Source organism: Cyprinus carpio, chromosome B13 (genome assembly GCF_018340385.1).
Source record: "Cyprinus carpio isolate SPL01 chromosome B13, ASM1834038v1, whole genome shotgun sequence".
Lineage (NCBI taxonomy): Eukaryota > Metazoa > Chordata > Actinopteri > Cypriniformes > Cyprinidae > Cyprinus > Cyprinus carpio.
Genome location: NC_056609.1, coordinates 16,750,914 through 16,772,806, shown reverse-complemented (window position 1 = coordinate 16,772,806; position 21,893 = coordinate 16,750,914). Strand labels below are relative to the sequence as shown.

General features: G+C 36.8%; 2 protein-coding genes across 4 annotated transcripts in view; one reads left to right on the top strand and one right to left on the bottom strand.

Moving 5' to 3' along the window:
* slka (STE20-like kinase a) overlaps window positions 1–2,138 on the top strand; it is a 38,254-nt gene extending 36,116 nt beyond the window's left edge. For all 3 annotated transcript variants that reach the window (XM_042736922.1, XM_042736921.1, XM_042736923.1), the window contains one exon: window positions 471–2,138. In XM_042736922.1, the coding sequence (XP_042592856.1) occupies window positions 471–617 (147 nt within the window). In that variant the 3' untranslated portion in view covers window positions 618–2,138. The remainder of the gene's footprint in view (window positions 1–470) is intronic.
* On the bottom strand, window positions 1,579–19,637 carry col17a1b (collagen, type XVII, alpha 1b). Its single transcript, XM_042736124.1, is given in 58 exon segments — window positions 1,579–2,741; window positions 2,912–2,992; window positions 3,108–3,188; window positions 3,295–3,456; window positions 4,540–4,725; window positions 4,943–5,074; window positions 5,168–5,311; window positions 5,396–5,500; window positions 5,587–5,703; window positions 5,793–5,900; window positions 5,985–6,092; window positions 6,174–6,250; window positions 6,252–6,309; window positions 6,550–6,597; window positions 6,684–6,761; window positions 6,915–6,959; window positions 7,090–7,116; window positions 7,273–7,323; window positions 7,411–7,473; window positions 7,554–7,604; window positions 7,824–7,901; window positions 7,985–8,068; window positions 8,175–8,210; window positions 8,398–8,478; window positions 8,558–8,593; window positions 8,763–8,798; window positions 8,931–8,957; window positions 9,155–9,226; window positions 9,343–9,396; window positions 10,213–10,275; window positions 10,371–10,406; window positions 10,503–10,538; window positions 10,642–10,695; window positions 10,790–10,807; window positions 10,972–11,025; window positions 11,185–11,289; window positions 11,652–11,705; window positions 11,786–11,812; window positions 11,931–11,957; window positions 12,098–12,148; window positions 12,284–12,523; window positions 12,932–13,093; window positions 13,209–13,253; window positions 13,397–13,486; window positions 13,637–13,789; window positions 13,893–13,967; window positions 14,845–14,919; window positions 15,025–15,096; window positions 15,290–15,463; window positions 16,110–16,250; window positions 16,572–16,619; window positions 17,040–17,069; window positions 17,179–17,226; window positions 17,358–17,591; window positions 17,694–17,801; window positions 17,990–18,037; window positions 18,233–18,293; window positions 19,465–19,637. Coding segments are annotated over 57 exon segments (4,593 nt in total). The 5' UTR covers window positions 18,288–18,293; window positions 19,465–19,637; the 3' UTR covers window positions 1,579–2,697.
* Between the last annotated feature and the right edge of the window lie 2,256 nt (window positions 19,638–21,893).

Here is a 21,893-nt window from a genome sequence, read left to right as displayed (position 1 = left end):
TGCATACACAGCAACACAACTACCACGTTCAAGGCCCAGAAAGGTAGTAAGAACACATTGAATGTGGTAGTTGCATTGCTGTCTATGCAGGGTCAGGAAGCTCTCGGATTTCATCAAAAATATCTTAATTTGTGTTCCATAGAGGAATGAAGGTCTTACGGGTTTGGAACGACATGAAGGTGAATAATTAATGACAGAATTTAAATTTTTGGGTGAACTATCCCTTTAATATTTTGTGGAAACTGATATGTTTTGTTTGTTTTTTTTGTCGTTTTTTTTCTTCAGAATAGATGTTCAAAAGAACAGCATTAACAACATTAAAAATTTTTAAAGAGAATTGTTAAAGATTTTAAGAAAATATTAGAATTAGATCACAGTACTCTGGAATAATAATGTGCCATCTCACATTTTGAGTAGGACTAATCTTTGTAAATACACATGCTTTATAATTCTCTCCTGCTCTCTCTTAGGCTCTGGAGGAAGAGTTCACACGTAAACTGCAGGAACAGGAAGTCTTCTTTAAGATGAGTGGAGAGTCTGAATGCCTCAATCCCACCACCCAGAGCAGAGTCTCTAAATTCTACCCCATTCCCAGTGTGCACTCCTCCGGCTCTTAATCTTCACTGAGCTTTATCTAAAGTGAGGAAGAGCTGTTCCAGTCAAGAGCCCATTAGCCTTTTAAAGGTATGAGATCAGAATAGATGCATGGGGTTGATATGAAATTCCAAAATACCTGAAAGTTGGAATCTAACAGTGATGAAGGACAGACCTCATGCATTACCTACACATGCTTTTTTGCCACATTGAATCCAATGGATTAACACTTTAGTTTTCTTTACGTTGTCTTCTGGTAATTTGTGCTTGAGACATTAGCACAAATAAGCAATTAGTACACTCAGGCAATATCATCTTGTCTTTGTGGAATACATGCATGAGAAAGCCTTAAATGAGGGTCACATGATGCCCATAACAAACAAAACATCAAAAACAGAAAATACCACTTAAATGGTGAGAGGTCACATTTAACAGAACACGTGGACACACTAGTCACTGTTACACTCAATTCTCTAAATGTTCAAATGAAGCTTCAGTACTGTTTGGTCTTGTAGCAGCTGTTATATGTTGTATTTTTTGAATACTCCTGTGAATCTGGCCTATTCTGTTTTTAATGTCCACATAAAAATACTTTTAAAACAAACTACTCATTTTAACTTTTTCTTTTACTATTTGACTTATGGTGAAAGATATTTGCAGTCAAGGAATGTAACCCGTAAGATGACATTGCACACTTTAAAACAAAGACATATGCAGTAGTGATCTCTTTAGTGCATTATGAAGGAAATAGTGCCCAAATATTTGTATACAATGATGTCATTTCTCATTTGGCAAGTCACTTTGTGGTCCAGAGTACCCAAGTTTATTTTTTTATGAGCAAGTTAATTTCACATATTTGAAGAAGAATAGGGCCTTCTTGAATGTTTCATATATGGTGTTAGAAAGTTATTTATGGATTTAACTGAAGTTTAACGTTTTTATTGTTAGTTCTTTTTCCTGTTTCATCAATATATAAGGGCAATATGAACTTGCACATGCTAGATGGTTTATTTGAAGTTTAGGGTTTTTTATTAAAGGATACACACTTTGATAGATGTAGAGCAGTGTTTAGTCCATTGCAGTCTGCAAAAGTGCTTCAGTGGGAAGACATGAACATTTCTCGCTGTAGCTGAGGACTTTTCATCTGATTCAAGCTCTATTTTTGATAACACGTTTTGTGCAAGAAATTACACACTTGTATCTTATCCATAATATGACATGCTGTGCTCGTATACTTTTTGCATGCTGAAAGAAATCCAAAATGCTGTAATTTACCAGAGGCATGAACTTTTTGAATAGACGATGCATTTTACAAAGGCTGGTTCTAAAAGTTAGTATTTGCACAAACAGTGCATTAAACATCAGGATACTTGTTCAGAGACAGAAAGAAAGAGCCGATATCCCAATGTCATATTGCTGAACAGTGACCTTAAGATACTTTGATGGAATATCTGATGCATTTTTTGAGGTCAATTTAAGTATCTAATCGCTTGTGTCCATTGGTATACTGTAATAATGCTGTAAATAAAACTCATTGTATTTTCTTTGATTTGTTTGGTGTTTTTTGTATCGAAACCGTTTTGGGTAGGAGTAAAATCATACTCCATTCATTGTTCACATTCAGTGGCTTTTTACTTGTAATAATAACTCGCATTACAGAACATGGTCTAAAAAATCTCAAGTGTTTAAGACCCCTTTTTAGTGTACCATCCATGTTACTTAAAAAACAAAAATTGCAAACATCACCATAGGCAAGATTCATACAATATAAAAAAACACACAAGGCAATTACAAAGTCCACTACTGGGTAAAAAGTACATTTCAAGTGCTATATTAAATGTTAGATAATGAAAACCAAGACTGATGTCTTAAACCCATGCTAGTAAAGCTGAAAATTGTTTGAAATGTATGGATTATAATATTGCATGCATTTGGTTGATTATAAAACTGGATACTGTGATAAAATAGGACCCAAACAAGCCTCTGAGCTGTGATACTTCATAAAAAAGGCTAGTTTATGAATTTATCTTCTTAAAGATATGTATTGTTTCTTTACACCCTCAGTGCATCCACGAAAGTGTGCTGCTGTAAATGTGTGTGCCCTTACACACCATTGGTCCGAATCCATCTACCAGTCTGGAAATCACCTAAAGTTATAAATAGAGATACATGTCAGAATGCCTGCTGGATCCAGAGCTGCCTTAAAATACATCATTTGATGATTTTTGCATAAATGTGACCTTGAATATTATTTCATGCTAGGATACAGTATATGATGAGAAACCAAGTATACTATGACTGATAGTAGTTTTCTGGCCTTTTTCACCCTTTTCTCCCCTTGGTCCCTCTGGTCCGTTTTGTCCCGGAAGGCCGGGTATCCCTGAGCTCCCAATTTCCCCTGTAGATCGCATATAAACAGTTTTATATTCACAGTTCTTCACTTTCATTTTCAAGCAGGCAGCATTTCAGTTTGATTTCTTGTCCAGTATGGCTATATGAATCATGACTGGTACCTTTTTCTCCTTTAGGACCAGGGTATCCTCTGTCTCCTTTGGGTCCTGGCCTGCCAGGAGGCCCTGGGATGGTCCCATATGCTGAAAAGATAAATAATGTTTAGGAATAATGATGCAAGACAAATACAGTGATTCAATATTTAATCAGTATATGTGATACAGTATGTGAGTAAAAGCGGATACTAACTTCTAAAGAAGTCCATTAAGTCAGCCGTCACATTTCCATAGGCAGCAATCACACGGCTGTACCCAGGTGGCCCGGGAGGACCAGGAGGCCCAGCGGGTCCTTGGATCCTTCCTGCTTGTGTTCTCCAGTATCCCTCTGTCAGGTCCTGCAGTATACCTTGATCTAATGGAAACAAGCAAGATGGATTTGCTCACTAGCCCTGTGATGGCCTGACCATCTCTCCACAGAGTTTCCCTGACTATGGCACCAAGACACTCGGATGAGCTCCGGTATCTCTGCAACTGCATAGGATTTAGAAAAAGGATGGATTTGCTTATTATTACAGTGCTTTGTGCTATTAGACATCACTGCCAGCTACTCGCACTACAGCAAACCAGAATCATACAGTGGTGGAATCAATTAGTGGTGTTTTGTTCCTAAATGAGTCCGTGTTTTTGCACAAATCGATTAAATGAATGTCTCAGTGACTCATGCAAACAGATAGCAGCTGCATCCAGATATGCATATTTCCCTACTATATAGCTGACTAAAGAACAGTATGTGAATGATGAATATTTCCAAATTCACAGTACTCATAAAACAATAAAGAAAAAGTCACAGAAGACGAGCATGAGTTCAAGTGCAGCGCTTCTGTTCTAAAAGTGAAAGAGTGTGAGGTAAGATGTAAGTACATTTAAAATATATCTATTTCACAATAAAAAATGTTAAAAGATCATAAGTAATATCCAGTTATGTAAACTCAACAACTTTGCCAAATTTCTCCGCACCGAACCCCCATCTGCTCCCCGGGCGCAGCAGCATAAATGGCTGCCCACTGCTCCGGTTGTGTGTTCACGGTGTGTGTGTGTTCACTGCTGTGTGTGTGCACTTTGGATGGGTTAAATGCAGAAAAAGAATTCTGAGTATGGGTCACCATACTGGCTGTATGTCACGTCACTTTCACTTTTTTTTTCATTTTTTTTTTCATACTACATAGAACATACTTTTTTTAACATGACATAATTACATAAAAGAAACATCTACTTAGAGTGGAGAACATATTGGTTAAATGAATGATTCAGTGGCTCATTCTTAAAGACAGTAACTTGTTAAGGACTAGGAAGCACTAGGAAACCAAAGCATACCTAAGACTGCATTGTAAGTGTGGATATTTCTTTCAGGAATCATAAGATTAAGTTAATTTGTCTGCTTTATTATGAATATAACTCTGGCACATACGTAAGAGTTGAAAGATACTGTACTCACTCTTAATGTAATCAGTGACTTTGAGTGCAACATTGGAGTAGTCAACTGGTTCACTGATCTCAGAGCCAAAGCCGTAATTTCTTCTGCCACTGTGATAACTGTGTCCTGCTTCACCACGTTCACCCTTCTGACCAGGCGGTCCGGGAGGCCCAGGTTGACCATGAACGTAGTGCCTCACGGTGTCACCTGAAAAAAATATTGGACTATTTATTGATGTGGCAAGCAACCACAAAGTGTTTCCATGAACTGGTCAAACAAATCTAGGACACAGAGAATTTCAAATCATGCATTTGAATGTAGAATGGAGTGAGATCACTTGTTAAAATCAGTCAAACGTCCACCAATGTAAAGTTACACTGAGGTGTCAGTTCCCAAATTAGAGTGTGTGGTGAGTGACACGCACTGTTTAGGTAGTCATGCAGCTCAGCACGGATCTGTTCTCGCGCAGAAGATCCTGAATATGAAACAAGGCCCCTAGTGTCTCCTGGAGGACCTTGGGGTCCTGGTGGGCCTGGAGGTCCCCTAAAACCAGACGCTAAATAACAGAGAACCATATGAGTTTTTTTTTGCAAAACTGCAAATGTGTATCAGACAGTACAATAAGAGGACAGTACATGAGAGGACTCACTCTGTAGATAATGCTGGATGTCCTCTAGTTTGTAACCAGAGACTGCAGAGGAGCCTCCTGGGATGCCAGGCGGACCAGGGGGTCCCTGTATACCTTGAGGACCAGGGGGCCCAGGACGTCCAACGCTTCCACTAAGCCCTGACCCCAAACACATTCAAAGTGGAATATGAGGAAAGGAAACCCTTTACATGTTATAAAATAAAATATTGCAAAAACACAAGTACATACTCTGAAGAAAAGCGGTTATTTCACTGTAGGAAGCACCCGGCTGGCCAGGCTGCCCAGGTGTGCCGGGAGGACCTGGTGGTCCAGTTCTGCCTGTCATCCCCTGCTCTAATAACACAAATTCACAAATGCCATTAATAAGACATAATTCAATCTATTTCCTCTTTAAAATTAGATTCAGGTTAAAGACATACCATTCATCATTCTGATGGCATAGTTTGCCACTTCCTGTGCACTAAAGGTACTAGCACTAATGCCAGGTGAACCCGGTGGTCCTGGAGGGCCAGTCACGTAACGCCTCACATCTTCTCCTGAGCATAAGAAAGTCACTGGGTCAATTCTTAGATTCAAGATTCAAAAGACCATTTATACTCAAGCGGGTCTGACATGGTTTACTCACTCTGTAAAAGGGAAATGATGTATTCAGCACTTATACTTCCAGGTGGGCCAGGAGGTCCTGGAGGACCTTGAGGACCTTGGCTAAAACTGTTACCGCTAATCCCAGAGCCTGAATCAAAATGATATTTTTTACCACGAATGCAGCAGGACACACAGACATACATTAAACATTACACAGCAGATCTTAATTTACGCTGAATGTAAGCGATAACCCGAGACGCCACGTCCTCTACAGACACTGAAGGCCCAGGTGGACCAGGTGGCCCCTGAATACCAGACAAATGCTGCCTCATGCTGTCGCCTGTAGAAAAGATGTCACACATTCATGAGAAAATGACCTTCAGGAGCAGGAGTGAGATCATCCAAATCAACAGGTACTCACTCTGCATATACTCCATGATGTAATGACGATAATCTGCAGCAGAATGGGATCCACCAGAAAGACCTGGAGAACCAGGGACCAGGAGGTCCTGGGGGACCAGGCCGCCCTTGGGGCCCGACTGCAACTGCTCCTGAGACTGAAGGCAAGTGATACAAGGGTTGCAATACTGTTTTGCTTTAGGAACCTCATTTGATAATCTAATAATGGTGCTATATTAAAGATTTAGTTCACCCAAAAATTAATAGGATTAGAGAACTTGGAAAAAAAAACTTTATTTGCGTTGAACGAAAGATGAACGATAGTCTTATGGATTTTGAACAAGATGAGGGTTGTAATTTTTGGGTGAATGTATACAGTGCAACACATTAACATTTACCTCTTGATTCTCCTTGGAATGTTGATGTACCTGGTACTCCAGGATCCCCTGGGAAATCATTTTAAAGATTATTGTACTGTAGATATTAAACAACAGGAATACAATATCTCTTCATCATTATTCAAGGTTTTCACCTTTCCGGCCATCTCGTCCAGGTAGTCCAGGAGGTCCTGGGGGACCAGGTGGACCTTGAGCCACACCATGCTCAGAGACTATATAGACAAAAATAAATCATTAATTCTGTATTATTTATTGTTTTTATGAACACTTAAAAACTTAAAATCTCTTGACAATATTTTAATGAAAAGTATAATAGGGTCTAAATTAAATACAGGGTCATAAACTAAACAAAATTGTTAACTTACTAACTCTACCGGGACTCCCTGGAAGGCCAGGTTGACCTTGTTCCCCTAAAAAATTTCACATATGACAAGAAAAGCACTATTATAAGACGTGGTGATCTAAGTACTTTATGTGTTTTATTGTTTATAGCAGTTCTTGTGACCAATATGAAGTGTTGGCTGGAGAATGGAGCCTCACCTTGGTATCCTCTTGGACCTTGGGCACCTGAAATTTACATAAATATATCATTAAGTATCTGATAATAGTTAAGTACCCTACTTTCTGACATCACATTTTCATAGTGTCTGCACTGGTGATAGGCTTGGAATAAAGGTATCAACAAGTAGAATCATTTAAACACAAGTTCCAGGTAAGACTTACCTGTTGCTCCCTTAGGCCCTGGAGGTCCTGGTGGTCCCGCAAAAAATGTTCCTGTGTAGGCAACATTTGTAAAATTGTCAGACTTAAGAAACCACGACACTCTCAATCCACAGACCCAGACATATACTGGAATCAAACCTGAATTAGGCACAAAGTTTCCTGGATCTCCCCTGTCTCCTTTAGGACCAGGTCTGCCATATCCTATAAAACAGTAACAAAAAAGTTGAGAAGAGTATGCCACTACAGGAAAGTATGAAAATAAGCATGAGTGTTCATCTTACCTGGTGCGCCTGGTTCGCCAGGTGGTCCCGGTGGACCTGGTCTAGAATCACCTATAGAGTAAACAGTGAAAATGGATTAAATGCATTCAAATATAATCTGTTCTAAAGGTATAAAATTCATTTTAAAACTATTTTATCATAGATGTATATATATAATATAGTTAAATAATTTCGTAAAAATATAAAATCACACACAAAAAACAATACAATTTGCAAAACAAAAAAATCAGATGCTGATCCTTAAAACTTTCATGGATAATGTTATGGTACCTGGATGTCCAGGAGGCCCTGGGGGACCAGGAGGACCAGGTGGTCCAGAAACACCAACATGTGCAGCACCATACGCTCCTCAAAAAGACACACAAGTATTTAATTAATGTATTTCTCTAAGTTACTAATGTTCAAATTAGAGCTTTTAAATAAAGACTCACTTTCTGCTCGCGTTGCAACCAAAGTCTCACTAGCGCCAACAGCAATACCCGGTTCTCCTTGATCTCCCTTATCACCTTTAGGACCTGCACAAATATCAAGGTGGATGGATGGAAGGTCATTTGGAAATCATTTTTATTTTAATAATATGCAATATTACACAGGAATATCAGATGAAAAATGCAAATTTACCAGGCTGACCAGGAATTCCAGCAGGGCCAACGGGTCCTAGAGTCATAAGACATATGATAAAATCAAATGATAAATATACTGATGTACCCAAACAGTGCAATTAGTTCAAGGATATGTCATTCATTGGATTGTTAAAATATACAAAGCACACAGTGATTTCACTGATTAACAGGAGATTTTGTAATCTGTGTTTTTTAAAAAAGAATAAAGATTATGAACATACCTGAGAGTCCTGGCGATCCATGTGGGCCAGGAGGACCAGGTCTTCCAGGTGGTCCTGGGATTGCAACTGAGCTAGAACCTGCTGTAAAATTAAAGCTCTCAATGTAAGTTGACTGCGCAGTGAACTGATAAATGTGTTTTCATACTTCATGTAGTCTTACCTGCATTGATCACTCTTCCAGCCTCACCAGTCTCACCTGTGAACATTTTCAGATTAATTATTTAGACATTCGTAGACTTAGTTGCACACACGATTGTAATGTCCAATAATAAGAAAAATATATAGTACTAAAAATGCAAGACTTCAAAAGGCTGCTAAACATTGGTCCTATGGTCTATTATACTAAAACAGCCACCATACAGCACCTTTAGCTCCAGGCTGACCAGGATTGCCAGGTAGGCCTATGCAAATAGAAACATGTTGACCATTATATATTCATACATAGTTGAGATAAACTGTAAAAATCGAAACTGCATTAAATTGTAACACATACATTATGCACATAAAAGAATGCAGTTCAAGTGAAAGGTTACCTGGAGGTCCCTGAATCCCTTGAGTTCCTGATTTGAAGAGAACAGTAGAAAAAAATAAATAAAAAACTAACACAATTCACCTATTTTTTCAAACATTATTAAACTTTAGTAATTTCAATGATAGAAACTGTGTTATAACATGCAGATTAAGGTCATTTTCTCAAAATGAGGATCATGTTTTTATATTTTTTATTTATATTAAATGAGGATTCATGTTTTTATACCTGGTTGCCCAGGATCACCGGGTGGTCCAGGTGGTCCTCTGATTCCTGGTAAGCCAATTGAGCCTGGCTCACCTAATATGAGCAAAAAATGATACAGAATACAGACAGATTAAATAAAGATGCAGATATAGGTACACAAGAAAAAAAATATTTGGCTTAGAATCATCAAATCTGAAAATGCCTCTCACCTCTTTGTCCTTTTTCACCATCATGTCCTTGAGGCCCTAAAATGAAATGAAAAAATTACTATCTGGGGACTTCTTTTATACCAATCTAAGATTCACATTAAAGAGGTCCAGATAATAATAGAGCTTTAATAGATTCCGTGCACCCACAGCCAACTAAGCAGATCAAGTCTTGGAATATACAATATAGTAATACTATTTATTGATTTAGTTTTAGGAAAACAAATAGTTTTAGTTAACAAAAAAGTGCCACAAACAAATTCTGACCATTTTCCATTCATTTAGATATACTTGAGACTTTAACATTCTAATTTGTGGGGGTTGGTAAGATTTTGTAATGATTTTGAAAGAAGTCAAAAATACAAAAATATTGTGAAATATTATTACAATTTTAAAAAGCTTTATTCTATTACATTACATTTTAACAGGCAATTTATTCCTGTAATGGAAAAGATAAATTTCCAGCAGCCATAACTCCAGTCTTCAGTGTCCTTTAGTCATTCTACTATGCTAATTTGGTTTGATTTGATTAAAGAAACATTTCTTATTATTAATGTTGAAAACAGTCATGCTGCTTAATATTTTTGTGCAAACCATGATGAACAGAATAAACAGCATTTATTTTAAACTACATTTTTTTGGTGTTGATGGCCAACACATCACGGTTAAAAATATAGCTTTGTCTGATGTTGAACTATATGCATATAGTGCTGATATACAGTATACAGGCAACCGGAATTGGACTCAATTTGTAATTTGCTGATTTCCTGCCACACTTTTCTGCCTATCACGTCTGTTCTCTTCCTGTTCTAATAATAAAATGGCAAAAAGCCAAAAATCTGAGGTTTGTGTCTGTTCCTACAAACACATCACCCTCAGATCCACAACACAATATCTCACCAAACCCACCTTGTCGTCCTGCAGCACCAGGAGAACCTGATAGAGGGTACAGTGATTTAACAATCAATCAAATATTTGTAAACATGGCACAATTGAATAAAGTTCTTATGGCTCAGTACAAATATACACACCTGGCAATCCATTTTCTCCTCTATCACCATGATCACCTGACACAGCACATACACAATTTTACATGAATTGACATCAACTATAATTAAGAACTGGATACTGTATGTAAGGCTGACATATAATAAGCTACAAACCTTTAATTCCAGGTAGACCAGGAAGTCCTCTATCACCTGGAAATACATTTTTTTATTTATTAATAAACATTATGATTTTATTCATATATGTACTGTATTGCTTTGTGAAAACATACCAAGTGTTCATTGTGATACACACCTTTAGCACCGGCAGAGCCAGGTTCACCTCTGAAGCCTTGAGGGCCTTGTTCACCTACACAGAAAACAGATTTAATGCCATTATTTTAGAACACAAAAAAATTACAAAATGACACTAAAATATTTTTTGTAAAGAAAGAGTTGATTACCATGTAAACCACTAGCACCTGTTGAACACACAAACAAAAAATAACAAAGATCAAACACATGCAAAATATATATATTTATGCAACTGCATTTCATTTGCCAATCTCAAATGATTATGTACAGCTAATTTCACTGAATATAATAAGTATTAGCCTTTATAGAAATTGCTTTTTCGTGTACTGACCTTTAGGCCCAGGTGGACCAACAAGACCCGGAGAGCCAGGAGGACCAGGAATACCTGAAGAAAGAGCAGATACACAGACACATTGCAAATTAGATCAAAACAGCAGTTTTATTCTTAAATTTACGTTGTGTATGAGAACCCTAAATTGTAATGAATAAAATACTAAAAATTAAATGCTGAAGAGCCATATTCTCAAATTATGAAATCTCTTACCCCTTTCACCCCTCTCTCCGGCCCCTGGGGGTCCTGGCTCTCCACGGGGTCCAGGCTGACCATCTCTTCCTCTGAAACCTGGTGGTCCTTCTGGACCACGTTCACCTGTCAAACACATTTTAAAGTTTTGATGAGGCAACATCTGAAAAAAAGGTTCATTCTTTTTTTCAAAAGAACTAAGAGCATTAACAGGACTGAGTCAAGTGTTCACAGAAGAGATACATCTTGGATGTAGGTAGGGACTAGTCTGTCAACTGGATTGTAAGAATCGACTATTTAAAGTTTGTTTTTGTGCTACAGTATTAGCACCTGTCAGATGCAGCATTTATGGAGTGTATTTCTAAACCTTAACCTCTAGGCCTTATCTTTTGGGGTAATTGTTAATTTACTTTGTGATTTAAACACAGAATTAATGATGGTGAATGATTTTCCCACAAAATAAAAGTGCTGCGTAATGTTTCAGGTACCTGCACTTCCTTTTTGTCCCTCTCTTCCTGGATGTCCTGGCATTCCTGATGGACCTAGAGATGCACATCTGTTAAGACTTCATTCTGCACAACTGTTGAGATTAGCTCCACAGAGGATCAAATATTATTCTTACCTGGAAAGCCTGGAGAACCATTATCTCCTGAAAAACAGTTTAAATTGTTTATGTTTTCATGTTTAAGACTGTGAGCAGATCAATATAAACATATAGGTCAACTAATTCACAGACTTTTCACAGCCAGTTTTAAAATTGTACAAACCCTTTGTTCCTGGAGATCCAGTGTCACCTAAAAGTGGTGAAAAGATAAAATGTGTAATTGATGTAGTAGTGATGGAAAAGCAAGTTACTGACTATAAAATCTCCATAGAATGTATAAATATAATTTTCTGTACTGGTAGTTCAGTAAAAACTATATATCTGTTGTACCTTTAGGCCCTGGAAGTCCTCTTTCAGCTTTAACCGAAGAAGCAAGGAAGGCTAGATACACAAAAAGTATGTATTAAATGTAATATTATTTGTATTAAACATATATGTGTGACATTTTATATACAATGAACATGTTTAGGTGCATGTGTTGTTTGTGTGTCTAAGCAGAACTGTGTTCACACGTACCTTTCATGGCTTCAGACTGCAGCTCTGCTCTCAGTATTTCCTGTACATTTCTTTGCAGTTCAGAATTGTCTGAATAAACTGCCGAATCCAGTGAATTAACATAAGCTGCTTTACTTCTAGCTTCTTTACTTATGCCAGTGTCATCATTATGAGCGGTCAGACGACTCGCACTAGCTGACATGGAGGAGGATATTCCCTCAAGAGCACTGACACGAGACTTCAGTTTCTTTACCTCCTCAGCTTCAAGGAAAAGAGATTTGCTTCAGATTAGAAGACAATATGCAATAGCACAGATACCTGAGTTAGGCAGAAAACCTATTCTTGAGTTGAGCTACACAAACAGTAATCCTCTATTGATATATAAGATACAATTTACCTCTCCCAAGTTAGACCAAATCCACAGAAGTGAGAATACATTTTTTGCTTATTATTTTTTAAATAACTTTTTAATACAATTTTGAATACAATTTTACATTTTATTGAAATTATTTGGTGAATTATAATATCCCTAATATTTTGAAAACCTTCTTCTGAACAGTTTTAAAATGAAGCTATAAACTGTTTCAAATGTTTTATTAGCTATAATTTTACCCCAAGAGAAATAGTGTATAAATGAATCATGTTTTTCATTAAAATGACTAGACTTACATAAAGCAATGAGTCCGAACAGAAGGCCGAGGAGCAACAGAAGGCTGAGCAAAAACCCCAGCAGCCACTTCCACCAGGAACAGCAGTTTGGCCCACATCCACAAAGACCCCCTCCATAATTACAGCCGTCTTCATCATCAACAACCTTAGCCTTACGAATCTCTGACAGGACACACACAGGAAGAGACTGGTGATTCTCTGTTTTATACATTATGACTGTACATTCTACTGTGTACACTGTCTTTTGTTTTTGTTTTTCCAAATAAAAAGGTTTTACCTGCATAAGTAGCTTTATCTTTTGTTGACACTGATGTAGACCCATCTTTAGAGAGGTAAAAAAAACAAAAACAAAAGAAAAACCTTTTTGTGATATTTCTTTGAGACAAGCATTGCCTCAAGATGAAAACATGTAAATGAATCTTAATATGCATCAAGATCAAGATACATGAAAATTAAGAACCTTACAATGTGTGCCACAGCTAGACTTTACAGGGGCACTTTCAGAATAGCTGGTCATCATAGTTTCCTTCTTCACTGAAACATCTGAATACGACCCTAAAAGCAAAGTGTGTATACAATTAATCAGAATGCAGTGTTAGTGTAAGTCATAACGTTAATCATGTTATATTTCGATTTGCTTTCATTCAAACACCACAAATAATTGCCCTTGCAACATCAAATTAAAGCCTAGTGTCCTGTGTTTACCTGCTGTCCCATTAGGGGTGCTGTTTGTAAACTGCTTGCCACTGTCTTTGGTCAGGATAAGTTCTTCGGTTTCTCTCTTCACTGGAATGTTCTCTTTCTCCAGCGTCAGGTATCTCTTTGACACATTCTCATTAAGAGTCCTTGTACCAGTTCCTAAATATGACACAAAATCTTCCTGTTTATCAAGCCACACTGAATGCATCTTAGAGAACTACAGTAGTCATAAATCTTTTTCCTGTATGAGTATAACAAACACCTAAAGTGGAGACTCCTGTGCTGACAGCAAGAATACTGCTGGGACTTGAGGAATAATTCTTCTGCACTCCATATCCTAAAAATACACACATAACAAATAAACAAAGATGTCTGAATGTCAAGTATTGCTTTGCCACTTAAAAGAACACTGTTCATCAAGCAACAATGACTACCTCTTTAGAGAACTAAAGATAGTTCTGATTTTTACAACATTTTCACTGACCCAGACAGAAGAAGCTAGGATGTATTAAACTGGACAAAAGTGTCAGTAAAGACTTTTACCTGGTTACAATCTATCATAGTTTCCACAAAAATATTTAGCAGTGTTTTCAACACTGATAATCAGAAGATATATTTCTTGAGCAGCAAATCAGCCAATTAGAATGATTTCTGAAGGATTATGTGACACTGAGTTTTGCTATAATATGATGATAATACATTTCAAAATATAATAAAAATAGAAATCAGTTATTTATATTAAATTATAAAGTAATGTTATTAATTAATTAATTAATTATTATTAATTACTGTTTTACTTATAAAACTAATAAATGCAGCCTTGGTGAGCATAAGAGATGCATCTCAAAAACCTTCCCAACCACTAGCTTTTGAACAGCAGTGTATTTACAGTACATAATGTTATATTTACAATTTTCATCAAATGTTAGTTTTTTTTAAACACAGTGAAAACTCTGATTTGTTGATTATTTTCATTCCATCCTAACTGCTGCCTCTAAGCCTCTATTCATGCAATTTCACCAAAACCGCATTTATGTTAAGCATCTATAACATTATAACATATTTAAACAGCAGAACGCTGTTTCCTACTTTGACAGTTCGGCACTGGGCGACAGAGCAAGTGACAGTTCTATCAACTGTCCCAAAACTCTCTCACATCTCACATTGGGTTTGTTGTTGAGCTATGATGTACAGAAAAAAAAAATAACAAACACCTGCGGTGGAGACGCCTGTGCCAGCACCAAGAGTGCTGCTGGGACTTGAGGAATAATTCTTCTGCACTCCATATCCTAAAACATAAACAAATGAACATGCTTACAAGGAATGTTATTAACTTGTCATTTGTCACAGCAATGTCATTACAATTATGTAATATTAAATGCGTCAGAGGATACCTGAGTGTGTGTTAACTCCACTGGAAGTTAGAACTCCACTGGCAGGAGCTAAATTGTTGTGGAAGCCATACACTGTAATTCAAGAAATAACATGTATTTAACTAATATATTTGTTGGAGGACCGTGCCTTCAACTGAACGTTTTCATGTATTAGTAGGCTAGTTTTATTTATAATACACCAGAAATAGAGTGATATTGGTGAAGACTTGATAAATTCTCTTTATTATCAGGTCAGCTTAGAAAATCAGTGTTCAACTGTGCAGACCTGATAAGGAGGATGGTGATGTGCTGGTGACAAGAGTAGCTCCCGTTGACATGTTGTTGGTGTTGCTGTGGAAGCCGTAAGCAGTACCAGTGGAGACTGTAGAGGGCAGTGTGGAGCTGTTCCATGTGTATGAGGCCAGGTCAGCGTCAAGAATAGTGGTGTCATATTGTTCGACTGAGAAAATTGAAAGGAAGTCTTAAAGGGTTACTCCACCCCAAAATGATAATTTTGTCATTAATCACTTACCCCCATGTCGTTCCAAACACGAAGAAAAAAATAACGACTTTATTCAACAATTCCTCTCCTCTGTGTCTTTCCAAATCAGCGTCGTTATTTTTGTTTTCTTAGTGTACAAAAAGTATTCTCATCGTTTCATAACGTTAAGGTTGAATCAATGATGGTAGACGGACTTTTCTGACGATGTCTTTCATAATTTCCTGGACCTTGACAGTGTTACTTATTTGGCAGTCTATGGGACAGTCACAAGCCTCCTTGTTTTCATCCAAAATATCTTAAATTGTGTTCCGAATATGAACGAAGTTTTTACGGGTTTGGAACGACATGGGGGTAAGTGATTAATGTCAAAATTTTCATTTTGGGATAAAGTATACCTTTAACGCCTTGGAATTGAACACAAGATCTCTATTCATGGATGAACTAGGGAATTTGGATTTTTTTGTGCATGAAAATAAATGGGCTCTGCACACCATAGGTGTGGTAGGAGTGTTAACTACTTATAAAATCTTTACTAATATGTAAGCTTTACAAATAACACATGATATGTCAACGGCCTGAGCTCTTCTAATCCAGCTTTCCATACCTTGCTTGGTGGAGATCTTGGTGTTTAAGGTGCTGGCCTTGCGAGGTATAGGGAGAGGGGAGGAGGAGGGAGATCGTGTGGGGCTGACGCTGGCCGATCGTGATCCCATTAGCAGCTTCTTCACATCGTCCAGCTCTGTCCCTGTAGCAGCAGCACTGTATTAGTCGTATCTAAACGTGCCTTCAGGTTCACTATCTCATACTACTGTCCGCTGTGGCGTTCAACAACATAATAGCCTCTATAGCTTTTCCTTGAGCCTCTGAGAAGAAGAAAAAACTGTATAGGCTACATTTGTTTACTTGTTTCCTCAAGTTTTAACAGGGCTCTTTAAACATTTCTCAAGTTTAGTTAGTTTACTTAGTTTCATTCAGTTTTTTTTTAATCGAATTATATTATAATTTTAGCCTATTTATGTGATTTCCTAAAACAACTGAATTATAAAGAAATAGAGGGATAACATACATCTAGTGGAGGGAGATGCACTCTGAAGCCTGGTTCTGATTTCCGTCTCTAAAACAGAAACACAGTTAGAAATATTTTTAACTAATAATTATCTTCACATTATTTCAACACCAAAACATATATTTAGCACATGTATTTAAATATGTAACTGATCAATAATGTTCACAAACCAGTGTTGAGAAACATTGAATGCAACTTGCCGATCTTTACTTATTGACGACTTACTGCACACTATCCAGTTTATTCCCCTACTACTTTTCAAATCCCATAGATAATAAATACTGAATTGAGTGGAAATTATTTTATTAATTAATAGGGAAAAAACGGGAAATTATACTACAGAACAGGAACACTGTAGGAAAGCAGTAGTAAAAAAGTTATAAGGATAATATAATCATACAGTAAAGATGATTATCCCATGCAAAGTAATTTCTATACTATTTGCATTAGTTCAAATAATAATCTCACCCCTGCTTTGACTCCTTCCTCTAGTTGAAGCTGGAAACAGAGCATTTAAAACAAAACTGTTTGTTTGTCTCCAAAACAGATTACTTGTCACCATCATATAAAACTATGTTAATAATTTTTATTTGTCTGAGTGTCTTACCATAGTCCTTTCTTTTTATTTCTGGGGATGAGCTGTCACTTGAACTTCCTGTTGAAGTTTAAAAAAAAATATTGCATGCTAGAATAGCTAATTATGAAGGACTGACTAAAAATGCTAAAAAAAAAAAAAAGTATTTATTCATTTATTTATTTATTTAAGGTGTCTCAGCTGTGACTAACCATCATAACGACGTGAATGAGTAGTTTTGCTTTTCCTCTCCACAAACAAAGGGGAGACTTGCGTTCTTCTCATCCCATCATTGGAGCTGGATCTCACCCTCGACCCTGTTCCCGATCCAGAGACACTCTCGAAAACTCCAGAGGCACCACCTGTCTTCCTGCTCACAGTTGTCTCCTCTATCAGATATTCCCCTGATCCAGAGCCGAACCCACCTGCACTCACACCCACAGATGCTGAGACACAGACGCAGGGACAATTTTAGCCATTTACAGATATATGAAATATATTAAACATATAGAGTATAGCTCTTCAAAAATAATGTTTGATTGGCTTACAGGATGAGAAAAAAGGACTGCTGTTGTTTTGTGTCAAAATGTTCTTCTCCAGGCCAAGAGACCCAGAAGTACTTGACATGCCCTTGTTGGCGGATGCACTGAAGCCTCCTGGGGGTTAAAACACAGTAAATTACAGCAATGTCCACTTTGACCTCATACTGAAAAAGATGCTCAAGTTACAGCCACAGTAAGAATTTTCTCATGATGCACAAATTCAGCAGAGAAACAAGGCACTGAATATGAATAAATCAGATGGTGAGAACAAATACAACTGTACATGAACAGGGGTAACTTACGTGGAGGTAAAGTTGTAATTCTAGTAGTAGACGTTGTTTCCATGATGCCTGTTTTCATAATACATGTCTTATAAATGTGAACAGTTCTTGCTTTGAAATTCAAAAACGTATAGCTGAATAAAACATTCTCACTTCATCGATATAAAAATCAAGCTTCTCAGTAACATCACAGAACCACTAGGTGGCACAGTCTTTACAATGAAAAGATTTTGGTTCAGGTTCAAGCTAATCAAACTCCCTTACCTCTATCTCCTGAACTTCCTCCTGCATAGATTCCTTGCTCTCTTAAATCATCCATTCCATGCTAAATAAATGCAGCGAAACAATTACAGATCATTAAAATGAGTGTGATACGGAGCAGAATCAGTCTACATCTATACTGAAATATATACTATATTGATTGAGCATTAAGATTTTTCTATTACAGCTGTATTGTGGGATAGTACTGGATGAGAAGAGCTGCAATACATATTATGCATATTATGTATTAACATTATACATAAACTTATTTAATCAATTATGCTTAATTTGTGATATATTGCTGAATGGAATTACACAATAAATTGTTTTTACAAGATGATGTGTTTTACTGTCTTCGTCTTTCACAACAAGTTTTAACAAGAAATGTTAACTGCATGCACACTGAAAAAAGCATTTCTTGCTTTCCTGGCAGATTCTACTCAGATTTCAAGGTATGGATGTTATTGAATTGCAGCCTATTCCACATCAAAAAAAAGTTATAATAAATGACACATATCCAGATTCAACAGTAATGAAAAATAATGCCTAAGGGGTAATTATTTGCTCCAACAAAAGACTAGCAAGTAACAACTACAGTCTCATATTTACAGTGGAGAGAGTAAAGCAATTTATCACCACCCCACCCTCCTCACACCTTCAATTTCAAATGCAAGACCAGCTACTGTTTCCCTGCGAACCACGATACATGAAAAAGCTAAACACAGTGATTGGTCCCCCAAAGACAAATAATGCCTTTTTTTACTAATGGTGATTATCTGTGCAGGGCTTTTCAGCCGGGACTTCAGATTTTAACCCAACTTTTTTTCCCACTTCATCTACTGTGAAGTTTAGAATAAAACAATTAAACATTAAAACATCTCATAACCAATAAAATGCACCCATAATTTTTCATTAATATCATGAAAATGTTTTGGTTTCTACTGTTTCAGTCTGGGTTCTAGTCTTTGGTGCAGTGCCGCACAGAAACAAGATATAAAGAAATCTGATTGTTCCATTTACAAATTAATAATTATTTCAGGAGAGCAACAGGCTGATAGAAATATAGCATATAAAAAGCAGTAATTATGAATAAATAAGAAGGAATATATATATAGTCTAATATAGTCAAACTGAAGCACAAATGTATGCTACTGCAAATAATTTATAGTTCCTCTTTTTTGTGTAAGAAAAAAGGATAAAAGTTTGAAAGCAAAATCACTAATAAAATGTTTTACCTTTGATCCTTGAAAATCTGAAGAGAAAGGGATTTTAGATAAAGTCCACCTAAGAGTTGCCTGTGAACTTCACCTGTGCAGTATAAATGTTGTTACCTGACTCCTGCTGTTTTCTTTCTGATTTTCTCTCTTTTTCGACCCGCAAGTCTCCACAGGACTTCTGGGTAGGATTTTATACCGAGCCACTCCCCTGTCTTTTGGCAGGTACACAGACTTTTAAAGAAGACAATACCCTCAGGAATCACAGTTTTATCTTTTATGTTCCAGCAAACTAAAGCTTTAGGACATGTTCAGGTGAACACAGGTGTGGCTGGATGCATTATCTGTGCGTCAGTAATTTCGCATAAACTGACACACATGCAGAAAAAAAGTTTAATCTACTGCTGTTGGCATAGCAGCATAAACATGGCAGAAAATGCCATTTTGTTCAGCTTGAAGCAATTAATATAAAATGTTTTAGAATACATTTTTTAAGCCATTGTTAAATAAAGTTCCATGTTAGGTCATAAAGATTTAATGTTTAGTCTCGAAGAGCTCATGCTTCATCTCTTATTAAAATACACTACAGAAGTGCTTTATGAGCAACATACATTGCATTCAAGACATTCTCAGGAAAAAGGGTACGAAGCTGTCACTTGTAGAAAAGCGGTACATATTACTTTAAAAGTACATATTTGTACCTAAAGTGTAGGCTACATATTAGTACGCTTTGAAAGTGAGGGTACCACCCCATTTGATAAACTCACACATTTTCTCGGAATTAAATCATGTTTAAACACCTTTCAAATCATCAAAAAAAAAAAAAAAAAAAAAAAAAAAGCATGCATCTTTAAATAAACTGTAAGAACATGACTATAATAATTTCACTTTAGCTGAATGTGTCAGCTGATTACTGACAGAACATTTGTATAAAATGGGGTCAAACGAGGATATGTCCAGCTTTCATTACCAGCAAGAGTTTAACTAGTACTCATCCTTACAGTTTTATGCATTAGTGTTAATGCATACCATTTTAGCCAATCATATGTGATAAATATTAAGTAATTTTTATTACTCATTATAATCAAAGACAGTTGGATCAAAGAACAATGCAAATGTTCTAAAAGGAATTCATGCACATACAAGTTTTCCACGGGAAAAGGGTGTTGTTTCCCTTGGGATTTACATGCCATTTTCTATGGATTCATTTTTTTCCCCCCAGTGGGCACACCCTGTTGAAACAAAATGCACATTAGTCACACACACACACAAAAAAAACCTCCTGCTCATTTGCATCCTTCACTGCATTAGACCCCATACAAATCTTAGAAACGTGAGAAGGCATGGTTGCATGACTATACAGCTATTAAACAATTTTAATTTCATAGACAGGTTATAACAAGACAGAAAAATTTTCAGTAGAAGCAGAAGAGTAATGGAGTTGTTTGAAGAAGAAAAAAAGAACATGAATGAACTGAACCACCAATGTAATCATCTTAATTTGAAAAGAGAAGGTTTTTTCCTTCTGTTTTGCAGTGGTTTTTGCACAAAAATGCTTGAGTAGGCCTATGTTTGTTATATAAGCTAATTAATGGATTCATCACTATAATGATTCAGTGTTTGGCTCATTTCAACATCCTTTTTTTTATTTTTAAATATGGGTTCATTCAAACCGTGTCACCAATTTCACCTCTGATTCAGGTTTGGAATCCTATTAGTCTTTTTTAACTGCATGAGACAAGAAGACCGAAGAAATATGTTTAGATCTATCATATGTTATTCTTTATGTATATGGACATCCATACTTTTTAAAGGGGTCATATGATGTTGCTAAAACGAACATTATTTTGTAAATTTGGTGTGATGACATGTGTTCATGTGGTTTAAGGTTCAAAAAACACATTATTTTTCACATACTGTACATTATTGTTTTTCCTCTATGCCCCGCCTTTGCTATCCAGTGCGTTGTGATTGGCTGAATACCTCAAGCATGTGACGGAAATGTTACGCCCCTTACCATACTGTGATGCCGTCTCCCAGCGTGAAGAGACAAAACCATTAAAACCCATTATAAACGAGGCATTTGTTGCATCCAGTGAAGACATAATTACGGATTATAATGACTTATACTGTTTTTTTACTGTTTAGTTACTGTAGTTTTGCTTTTGCAACAAAACACACAGCGTCTTCACGACATGGCGGCAGCATAAGGTTACGCCTTCTTTCTTAGCGTGAACATTTGGGCGGTGTTATGCAAATCTTCCCACATTGTGATGTAGACATCTGGGGTGTTTAAACGAGGCGTTTTAGGAGGGGACGTGGACCAGTCTTAACTTTTATAAAGAATATCTCTTTGGGTTTGAGACTTGAGACTTTGGGTTTGCAACTTTAGGGATCTTATCCACGAACAGCTTGTAACACTCCAAAGAGAAAGGAAAACTTGAAATCGC